Source organism: Varanus komodoensis, unplaced genomic scaffold (assembly GCF_004798865.1).
Source record: "Varanus komodoensis strain SLA01 unplaced genomic scaffold, ASM479886v1 scaffold12, whole genome shotgun sequence".
Classification (NCBI taxonomy): domain Eukaryota; kingdom Metazoa; phylum Chordata; class Lepidosauria; order Squamata; family Varanidae; genus Varanus; species Varanus komodoensis.
In genome coordinates, this window is record NW_025335349.1 from 25682745 (window position 1) to 25694481 (window position 11737).

Consider the following 11737-nt stretch of genomic DNA (forward strand, 5'->3'; position numbering starts at 1 on the left):
TTAACTGTTTGTGTGGCATTTGTCTCTTTTAATTGTTTGTAATCTGCCTAGAGAGCAGTGAATCAAAGAAGTCAAGTTTTTTTTTTAAAGTCCTGCTCTATGAGAATAATATATCCATTAATAATATCCGTTATTTAACCCTCCTCATTGTTTACACTTTTCTCTGAAGAGGTCTAGAAAGGTCACGGACTGATTAAAAGATCGAGTGCCTTTGTCCAGCTATCTGGACTGCGTTTCAAAACAAGCCTGTAGCACCTGACCATTATAAGCTGGGATAATTCTGCAGATGTGTTACATCCTATGTATGGTACGTAACATTTGTCCAAAGATCCCAGATGCTTTCCGTGCTGCTGCCTTCCTTCCCTGCATGAGCATTCATCCAGAACATCTGGTGCTCACCTACCTGTGATTATGACAAGGGCCGCGAGACAGGAGAAGGAGGGAACATCAATGTTCATCCGATGTAGGTTCTGGGAGTACTCAATAATAGAGTCTATCCATTCCCCAAAGCCCCGGACACACTGCATACGATGCAACACAACACCATTGCAGAATATCAGTTTTCCTTCTTCTGGCTTGGACCTACAAGAGAGAGAAAGGGAGTTGGTGAAGCTGCCAGAGAGGAGTTGATCCAACCTTGACACTGGATAGGAGAATCTGTTCCCTACCAAGATGGATTTGTCAAGCAACTGGAAGGAAGGAAGGAAGATGAGAGGGGTAAGTGGAAATCTACTGTATTGCTCCTACAGTGGTGAACCCTTCCATAGCACATGAAGTGGGGCTCATTTGCATGCCTTTGCCCTCAGGTACTGCTAGACCAAAGGCTGAGCAGATTCCCAAGTGATGCCCCTTCCCTGGAACACTTCATGGAGTTTGTGTGTCTCATAACAACTGAGGGTTGAAATCTTAGCCACATTTTTATTCTGTCCTTTTTCCAAAGAGAGCATTGCATGACCTGGTAAATGCCGGACAAGGTACCCTTGACATCATACATGCTGAATTACTCCAATTGTAGAGCAAAAATGCCTGCCCTCCACCTGCTCCAAGTAGCTTCTCCTTCCCTCCTACAGAACTAAGCTCCCTTTCTTGGGGGCAGCAACAATGCCTGCACATGATTCTGCATGTCCCTTGCTCCAGCAAAGAGGCCCTGACTTCCACAGAAGCTGGGCAACGGAAGCTGGGGCAACTAGATTAGAGCATCAAAGGCACTCCCCATGGCATTTACTTACTACAGATCTCTGAAGCACCCTCAAACAATTGCTGCCCTGTCCTGGATGCCAGAAAAAGGTCCTTGCCCTGCATGACCAATCCCATCCTACTGTATTCTTTGACTCTTAAGATACATGTTTTAAAGAGTTGCAGCTCTGTCTTTCCATCTTTTTGGCCTACGGCCACCTTCCAACATCCATGCTACCAGAAAGGTGATCTCTACACCGAGGCTAAGATGACTGCCATTTGCAATAAGTCTGTGGCGTAAAGCATCTTACCTGTATGCTAGCCGGAGAATGAAGAGTTCCAGAAAAGCAGATTCCAAAAGCAGGTCTTGATCCTCCTTTGGAAGCTCTAGGAAGCCCTGGATCTTCTCTGCCCATTTTCGGATCACATCCATTGAGCCTGTTAACAGGTCATAGAACTGCTGCACGTCCATACAGTCCTCCTTCTCAAATTGGTAGGAGGCAGATTCCTGGAACTGACAGTACAAAACAGGCACTGTTGATACATATTTCTACCACTCCTGAACCAAGGAGCATCTTTCAATTATGTTGACTGAAGGAACGACATACTCCACCCCAAATGCATAAATAAATCTATGAGATTGGCTAGGTGTGATGACCGCCCCCAACTCCAACAGCTTGAACAAAAGAAATGCACAGATTTACAGGAGCTGGGAGCTGCAGCACTTTCTTCTGTCTAACCATGCTCGGGATTGCTGTCTGAAGAACTAAATGCCTGCTGGCAGAAGGCAATCTTAACTCTGGCATCAACATGCGTTCAAGTGAAGGGAAGGGCATTCCACAGTGATCTGTCCTGACTCTGAGGCACCGTATGGCAGAGCCACAACTATTTCACACTCCGACTGCCACCGCGGCATATGGGTGGGATGCCTCAGGCTGTCCTGGGACCTCGCTGCTCCACACAATTCACAGGGTGCAGGAGGGCTTGCAGGAACTTGCTGGCCAGCAGCCCAGAGGCAAGTACAGAATGTACCGATGGTGAGGGACCGAGGGGCGCCCTCTCTGCTATCAACTGCAGCAGGACACAGGCTGCATGGAGGCCCAGCTATATCTGTCTGTGCCCTAGCAACAGCCGCTGATGTTGGGTCCCAAGACATCCGGCAGGCTGTCCCATTTATCAGCCTGACACTTTTCTGCCCAACACCCATCGCTAGGACCACCATGCCTCCGCCTCCTGGAACACAGATTAGTACCTTGGAATAGTCGAGCTTTGTGGCGCTGGGTATGGAATCTATGTGCGCTCTCACGAGGGAGGAGATGAGGCTGACCGGAGAAGCATCTTGAGCTTGTTTGGGTTTGGAGGGCAGCCGGCCACGCCGGCCTTTCAAGCTGTCTGTTCGCACCACTGAGGAGAGAGAGCGGGGGGAAGAGAGCAGAAATTGAGACAAGCAAACCGTACTGACAGGCGAAAAAAGCAGTTCAGACAAGTTTTGAAATAAGCAACAGATTAGAATCCAGACCACATCCTAACTGGGTTTCACTGAATTGTTCAGAGCTGTGTATTCTGTACGTTACAAGCACCACTTAGAGGGGTGAGATGCGACCCTGTACATCAGCCTTCCCCAACCTCATGCCTTCCAGACACATTTGAACTGCAACACCCAGAATTCCAGTCAGTGGCCCTGCTGGACGGGAATCCTGGGGGTTGTGGTCCAAATGCCTCTGAAGGCCACTTGGTTGCGGAAGGCTGCTGTACATAATGGGCATACCTGAGGCCTTCTGTAGATTTTGGCTTCTCTCACCATTAGCTAAGCTGGCTAAGGCTGATGAGAGCTGTAGACAGAAACTTCTGGAGAGCCCCAACTTGCCTACCCCTGTAGCCCGTGGGGTTGGGCATCTTGGGAGATTCAAAGGAGGCAATGAGACGTGCAAGAGCTTTGCCTCCTCGCCCCATATTTGCAGGTCTTACCTGGTGGGAGACCTTTCCACCTAGCAAAGTCTTGCCTTTTGATAGGGCCCCTGCTTAATTCACACTTTCCCCCTTGGACCTTCAGAATGCTTACAAGATCTCACTGGCTGCAGCGGGGTCACGACAACAGCACCAGCGATAGTCTTTGGCCAGGTGCTCAGCCTCGGCACAGTGCATCGTATCTGGCTCAGCATCAGCACAGCAGCTGAACACCTCGGATCACTCGGCCATAGTGGCAAATGGGTTCAGTGCAAGTTTATGGCCAGAAAGGAACTCACAACTCTTAGTGAATGCACTTTCTAAGCCAGGTAACTAATGCAGGCAACACGGTTGCGGCAATGCTCAACCTGCACAAAAGTGAGGAACGGAAGGAAAGAGACCACATGTAGCCCTGCAGAATCCACAGGAAGGATCTGCTCACCTTCTTTAACCATTCCCACAGCAAGGCACTTCTGGAAACGACAGAACTGGCATCGGTTTCTCCGCCGCTTATCTACAGGGCAGTCTTTGTTGGCTAAGCAGATGTATTTGGCATTCTTCTGGACTGTGCGCTGTAAGAGAGAACATGGGGGCTTTGATGATCACGCTTGTGCACACACAGTTCCCTTATAACCATCTCTACGCTTCAAAGTCGGTAACCACATCCTTTTTTCACATTGTACGTAGTTTCTCATTGCACAAGGGCACCTGCTGCAAGAGCATGGCAGAAGATTCGTGTTCTTCCGGACACATATGGACCCACACAATTCTGTACATGGGTAATATTACTGTAATGCCACAGAAACGGGACAAAACATAGAAATGGCACCAGGTATGCTTGGCATCAGAGAAACTGAAACATTCAAGATTTATAGTTGCCCTATTTCAACTAGAACCAATCTAAAAAGCTTTATGTTCTGAGTCAAGTCCATTATCATCATCCAGAGATGAAAAATCCTGCATGCACATTCATTGTGCGTAGGCATTAGCGACTAGACTCTTGGATGCAACTGAACACCCACCTTCGACATGCATTACAAAGAGACATGTCGGCGGATGACTGCCAGCCGAGGTTGCTGTTCACTGCTCATTTTTCTAGTCTTAAGGCATCCCACTGAACACTGCCTCTATTTGCATGTTCTGATCCACAAAACTGTACATGGCTATTGGGAGAGGTTGCAGCTCAGTGGCTGAGCAGCTGGGTTTGCATGCAGACATACCCAGGTTCGACCCCTGGCACCTCCAGGTCGGGATGCAAAACCCCCTCCTGCCTGAATCCACAAAGACTCACTGCTGCCTCTCAGTGTCAACAGTACGGGGCTAGATGGACCAGTGGTCCAGCTCTGTATTAGGCAATTTCCTAATAATTAAATATTTGCCTGTTACTTCCAGTAATGCAAGTGTTTTTGTAGATAATTAGTCCTAATATGTGTTTAAAATGTTTTCATTCATGTGAAACAACAGGTTTTTCTATACATTCTTGGACAAGAGAAAATCACTGCAAAATTCAGAGAAGCATGAATATCAAAAGATGTTCAGGCATTGGCTTGGGAAGTGTAATTTGCGGGGGGGGGGGCTTGCACTAAAATATGAACCAAACCATCTTCCTTGACACCAAAATCAGGGAAATGTCTGGGTGGATGCACCAAAAGTCACAGCCATATAATCAACTTGCCTCTTTTGGCCAAGTCACACGACCAAATGGACACATGCGGAATGCAAGTTCCATGGCTGCAGGTAGAATCTATGCACTGTGACGCAAAAGTGTAGGGCTGATTTGGCCCAAAGGAGCACTCTCCCCACATTTCTTTACCTCTTTTAAACACTTTTAACAGGCTGCTTCTGTTTGCTTTATGGGACTGCTTTAAGCAAATATCTGGGTTGCAAACAAGGAGTCATCACATGGCATCCATATACCCAAAGTGCCTGGCCTGGTTGAAATCTTACTGTGATCAGCCACCCAGAGAGCTTCAGCTACGGGCAGTACAGAAACGTAATGATAATAATAACTGCTTTGCAACCACACTGAAGCCAACATGGATTCCCATAACACCAGTTCGATCAAATGAATTGAGGCCAAACAACACATGAAATTCATCCTGTAGTCTGCCCTTGAGTGCACCTTTTCCATCTGCAAATTTCCTAGGTGGCTTGGAAACCTGACGTGGGGGTGGGGGGTGAGGAGAATCCTGTTGCCCCACCCCCCTACCTCAGCTTGCAGGGTGCACTGGAAAACACTCCTATCTGCTCCGGCTGGAATTTCCATGCAGTGCAAACTGCTGCGATAAGCCTGGAATGTAGGAAGCTGCCCTGTGTGGAATCAGCAGACCTATCTAGCCCGGCACTGTCTCCATGTGAATGATGGCCAGCTCTTTCCAGAGTTCGAGGTGGGAGAATCTTCTCCCCAGCAGGGCACTGAACCTGTGACTTCTGTGCGCAAAGCAAGCGCTTTAGCACTGCCACAGCCCCTCAAGATCAGGGACACAGCAGAGGAGGAGAAAAAGGGTAATGAGCCAGGGTCCCGGTTGCTTTTTTCCCTGCTGGTACAAACAATTTGTGGAAGAAAAAAGCCTTGCCATGAAGGGAAAGTGACGTGCTTTTGTCCCTCATCACACCTGATTTCAGGAGGCAAAATGGATCCCCCTTTTTGTGTATTGGAAAAGTCAGCAGTTTTTCTATTGGCACAAAGCTGTGCTTGCACCACAGACCAGTGTCATAGCCCTTGCGGTTCTGGATTTCCAGAGGAGTGTTAGTTTATTCATGGTAGCAAGGAGTCCTGTGGTACCTTGCAGCCTAACTCATTTATTAATGATTGGAAAGACAAGGAATTTTAAGTGGCAGATGAAGGGAAATGAAAAGCAAGACAAGGGTTGGGATATATGAGAAGTCATTGCAGTAAATATTTACAAAGCAATGTTCATGATTAACACGAACATCCTGGCCCTGGTAAGTGAGCTAAAACACTTTGATTCTGGAGGTAAGTAAAGGAAATCCAGTAGTATTACCAGCACCTTTTCCCATTTCCAACTTCCATGCATGGAGCGATAAACAGTGAAAGTGATGCTAAACAAAATAGGTTTGTAGCATAGATACTGGCTGCTGCTTGAAATTTTGGGCTATTCTTTCCAGCCATCATTTCCCCATTTTGAAGACGTAAGGGCCCACAAATACTGCCTTAGGTAACTAGTCCAAGCTCTATTCCCCTTCACCAAACCCCATCTGTGATACAAGAGATGTGGGCCACTGTTACTGATACATTCTGTGAGAAAACTCAGAACTGAACACATAATTCCAGTTTTCTTCAGAGACCAACTGTCTAGGAAGCCTACATTTCGGGCCTTTCTTTGAATTTTCAGATTCTATTATTAAAGAAGGGAAAATTTCTACATTCCCCTTTGCCAACCTAGTGGCCTGCAAATCTGAAGCTCCCATAATCCCCAGCCAGCATAGTCATGTTTCCTGAGGATGACAGGAGCGAAGTTCAACACTTATGAAGGACATCACTTTGGCAAAGGCCAGACGGGCCCTTTGACCGGGGGAAATGCAAAGAAAACTGTATAGGCAGCACATTCAGCATTTGGAGGGAAGATCAAAGTTTGCTGAAGGACAAGGATCTTTGGAAAAAGCTCTTAGTGTGGCTGACAACCCCCAAACAGCTGCCCAAGCATGCTCCACGAATATATGATGGCAACTAACTGTCGCAGGGAAAGAAGGAAAAAAATACTCTTGCGGGGGAAAGCGATGGAACAGAACATCCCTGAAGAGGGCATGGCTGGCTGGAATCCCCTCTCAGAAATACTCTAGCACACTGCAACGTTTTGCTGCAAGCTGCGCTTGTTTACCTTATTGCTGGCCAAGCAGCATTCCAATTAGACAACTTTATAAACATCCAAGGAAACCTGTATGTGGTGGCTGTTCTGTAGTGATTCCCAGCCTCATTATGCAACCTCACCAGTCACTGGCCTGTCTCTACATTTCCTTATTTGTGGTCTTCCCAAGTTTCTATTCCTAGCAAAGCTATTATACTTGGAATGCCAACATACTTCATCAGCTTTAAGGTCTCTACCGCCAGTTACTTTGCCTGCCTCTAAAAGAAAGGCAGCACAAAACAACCTTTTGCCATCTGGTACGCTCCAGATGATTTGCACTATACCTCCCATCAGCTCCAACCAGCATGTCCAATGGTCAGGGAATATAGAAGCTATAGTCCAAAGGACCTTGAAAGTACAACAGTGGGGAAAGTGGCCATAAAGTGACAGCTTTGAGGCATAAAAAAATAGTCCATTGCTCAGGTCTGGCCAGATTTACTAAGGCTGCTATTTGCCATTTTTGTGCAACATGAGATAGTCCATAGCTGTTGTATGTCCAGCACTCAGTAGTTGACCAGTGAGATGAATTTGCACATCTCAGCCTTTGCAAGAGACTAAAAGGGCTTCACAAAGTCCTGTAGCATGCAAAACACTTGGTTTCCAACCCCAAAATTTTCCTGCCACCTACCCTGTGAAGGGAAGAGTTTCTCACAATGCCCTCCTTTATTTAGAAAGGCTGGGGGGAGGGAGGTCCGATGACTCATCCCCGCAGCAATCAACAGCAAAGCCTTCCCCCCACTTCCCTTCCCCACAAAAGGAGGCTTTGAAGTCCCAGCATTCTTTGCAGTGGCTGCAGGGCCATACAGAATGCTAGAATGTTCTAGTGCCTTCATGCAGATTTCCTCCACCTGGCAGTCCACCAACTCCTGTGCTGGCCAGGGGGTGATGGGGGTAGCAGTCCCTGCCTCTGAAGAGAACTAGGTTGGTGAAGTCTGCCTTAAGGACAGCCAGTGCTGAAGAACTCCAGATGTGGTACAAGTAAGTTCCCAGAGTACGATACGAGAAGGGACAAGCTCCCCTTACCTTGAAAAACCCTTTGCAGCCTTCACAGGTCCGGACCCCATAGTGTTGGCATGAAGCGTTGTCCCCACACACCGCACAACGCCCCTCGTTGGACCCTGGGCTGCGTGCCTTCGTTGGGGAGAGGGAATTGTCCATCAAGCCGGTGCTATCCAGGACTGGCGAGGCCTGGCCCAGGGGCAAGGGGGAAAAACTCAGAGAAGGGGAGGTCTGTGGAAGCGAGAAGACCTCTCCATCCACCAAGTGCTGGTGGGCAGCTGGCTGCATCTTCAGAGGGCTCTGTGGGGGGACCCCAGGGCTGTGAGCTGCAGGGCCAAAGGAGAAATAGGCTGGTTGGGTGGAGCTGCTTTTGGGCGGCTCTGTTGCTGCTGACGCTACCACCCAGGGCCTCATGCCCTCATAGGTGTGAGTAGGAGAATAGGCCCCAAAGGAGTTCTCCCAGGAAGGGCCCTGTGAAGACTGGAAGCTTGGTGTGGAAGGAGAAGGAACGGAGCATGGGCTGCCATAGTAGTCCGAGCCACTTGAGGACATGGTCTCATCCAGCTGGCTGCTGAAAGGGCCGGGGTAACAGCCGTACACTTGGAAGTCCTCCAGCTTGAAGGAGGCAGTGGTGCTGGTGGAGGTGGCAGTGGCGGTGGGAGGGTTTGCAGCTGGAATCTGGTAGAGGAAGGCGTCGAATTCACCCGCGTAATTGTCCATGAAGGTGTTGAAGCTGGGCAGGGAGGTGGTAGCAGCTGTGATCTCAGTGTTAACCAGGTCCATGGTGGTTTTGCCAAGCTCAGGGGTCAAGAAGTCTGCTGGGTGGAGTTCACAGGGTCCTCCGCTCTGAAGCAAGGTCCCATATTGGGTTTGGATACAGGGCATCTCTAGGAGGAGAAAAAGAAGGGTGGGGTGTGAGAAACGAAGTCCCGGGTTATTCCTTCTAATAACCAAAGTTGGCTATTAGACATTCAGTCATAAGGCTAGCAGAGGGACTGAACCGCAGTGTGGAAGGAAAGGTCATTGACCAAAACACTGCAGTGGGAAGGGATGCCTCCCAAAATGCAGAAGTCTTGCTGTGAACTAATGTTACACAAATGCCCTTACCAAGCTGGCCTGGGTTGTATCCATTAGTCTAACTTAACTCCCAATAGTTTCAATAGGCCTGCTTTAGACAGGAATAACTCCCTTGGCAGCAACCATTACTTTAACCTCAATATTCCCCTGCCCCCAGGACCTCCTCCTTGGCCCTTTCTTCATATAAAAGAAAACTGAAGCAAGGGACAGGAGTATGGAACTAGGGTTACAAGAGCACCAATGTTTCCAAGGCACAATTTCCAATGGAAATACGAGGAAGAGGAATAGGATCCAATCCTTCGTTTTACAGGATCCTTCCCTTTCCTCTCCCACCAGGCATGACTGCTTGCATTGTAAGAAGCACCGTGAGCACTGCGGAGCCTGGGTAACCCTTCATAATAACCTTCAAAGCTGTTCTCCTTGAGGAAAGAACAGTTTTTATCAACACTTTGTTCAAAAGTGTGAGGGTGTGAAACAGGAGGCGACCTGCCGCAAGCACACGCTTGTGCAGACCCTTCCCAATGACTCAGTGCTTGTGTGAATGCAGCACCACCTCCACATTTCTTTCAATACTTCTGCCAATCTGAGGCAGATGCTAACTTGTCCCTGACCCAGAACTTGAGAACTGCACAAGATCTTTCTTTGACAGCAGCCTCTTGACAGATGCTGTTCAGACGTCAAAAGCAAGGCATGCAGATGTATGGAGTGACATATATTCATTCAGGCACTGACTGCCTTGCAGGAAGAAAAACTAACTAGAAAGCCATTTTTTTGAAAACTTATCTACCCTCCAACAATAAGTGAAGGTTCCCCAAAAACACAAGCTTCTTCACTGACTGCATCATAGGTGTTGAATGGGTTTTCGCTCTTGAGAAGAGAAACATCCAATGTTTTGCCTCCCCACTTCCACATTGTACGATGTCTCACCTTTGCTTGATACCTGGAGTGGCAGAGTCTTAGAACAAGGATAGTTTCCATGGGAATAGGAAGACTGCCACTGGTAGTGCAATAGGGCAACCTCCACACTTGATGCGTCTATCTTATCCCAACTTTTAAGCAGCACTTGTGCCAACACGGAAAGTACTTCCAATGCAAGAGTAAAAACAAACCCACACATCCAAGCATCAAAGAAAACTACACCCCACTAATAACCAGTTTATACAGGACACTGGATACACTACGGGCACTGAAACTTCTTCATGAGACAGCATGTATGTGGATCTACTCAGGAGATGGAAGAGAAAGAGCAGGGAGATGAAATGGGATAAAAACACGAGGAGGGAAGAAACGCATTTTGCTTGGGCTACACTCCAGTTGGGGATGAATGAGGACAGAAGGCTGAAGCCAAAAGCGTTATGAAAGAACTATGCAAATTTCCTGGAAGGAAGTTTAAGGCAAAACCACAAAGAAAGATACTCAGGATGAGTTATTTTAAAAAACTTTCTTGTACAGTCTATGAGCCAGCACAAGAATCCAGTTACCCAAAAACCCCAAAGGTTTAAACAGACTTGGCCTAAGAGACCCAAGTCATCGAGGGTTGCTTTTTCTACACCCAACAATACCCAGTTCTTCTGAAGAGCTACTGATGTTTAACTTCAGATGCGCAGCTCGCAGCAGGATCCCCATTCCTAATGTCTGAAGATATGAAGAATCGCACAGCTCAAACTGTGGATCTGAATGGCTGGACAGACAACATGCTCTTAGGTCTCAGCCCCCCCCACCCCCCATTACAGGGACAACTGGCCTTGGGGTCCTGAATTTCAGAACAGGCACACCAAGAACGATAGTGCTGGATTAGCACCATTACTTCACACATGCCAGCCTTCACCAGATGCTTTGGACTACAAATGCCAGCATTCCCGGCCATTGCTCATGCTGGCTGGGTCTGCTGTGAGTTGTAGTCCAAAACATTCAGAGGGTATCAAGCTGGGGAAGGCTTTTTGCTTCCCTTTCCACTCTTAATATGGGCATTATTAGCATAAAGACCTAGAGCAAAAGCTGCTGTTCTCTCCCTACCACCCTGTGCATGCACAGCCCTATTTAGCCTATCTTAGATAAGGAAAAAGTAGACACGCCTTAATCATCCCATGCCAGAAGCAAATTACAAGAATAGCAGCATTATTTAAGTCAAACCCTGCCTGCTGACTCTGCATTTACCTTCGCAGAGCCTCTTCTTGAAGGTGCTGTTCCTGTTTCTTGAGATTTAACCCAGGCAACCCTTTTTAAATTCAGCTCTCAAGAGTGCACTATGGGCTTCGACTGCAAATGGTGCCCTCTAAAAGGTGAGACGTAACAGGAGTTTTTGGCTGTAACCCTTGTAGCAAGATGATAATGTCAGGCTGATACCAGACCTTTAAAGGTTAGGCTCTATTAGTCAAGGAGCTGCTGCTCTAATGGGTGGGGAAGGTTTATGGAAGTCTGAGCCAAAGAGACTTTACAGGGTCGTGTCATTCTTTGGGGAAGATCTTCCTTTTGGGAGAATGGGGCTCCTCCTTCCAGTTCAACAGAGATGCTTTTCATGGGAAAAATCCCCTCCACAGAGAAAGAGACTGGACTGACTTTGACTGTAAGGAGGACAGGTAAGAGCCATGTTTGCCAAAGAGGTGGCACGCTGATCCAGAAGCAAATTCAAAAGATTATCCCCCACGGAACGGGACCAGACTCACTCC

The 11737-nt window shown here is 47.8% G+C and overlaps 1 protein-coding gene across 3 annotated transcripts in view; it reads right to left on the reverse strand.

Moving 5' to 3' along the window:
* NR4A1 (nuclear receptor subfamily 4 group A member 1) overlaps positions 1–11737 on the reverse strand; it is a 37107-nt gene that overhangs the window by 1691 nt on the left and 23679 nt on the right. For all 3 annotated transcript variants that reach the window (XM_044421990.1, XM_044421991.1, XM_044421992.1), the window contains exons 2-6: positions 8016–8878; positions 3566–3695; positions 2429–2580; positions 1488–1690; positions 404–582 (exon numbers count right to left, since the gene is read on the reverse strand). In XM_044421990.1, the coding sequence (XP_044277925.1) occupies positions 404–582; positions 1488–1690; positions 2429–2580; positions 3566–3695; positions 8016–8878 (1527 nt within the window). The remainder of the gene's footprint in view (positions 1–403; positions 583–1487; positions 1691–2428; positions 2581–3565; positions 3696–8015; positions 8879–11737) is intronic.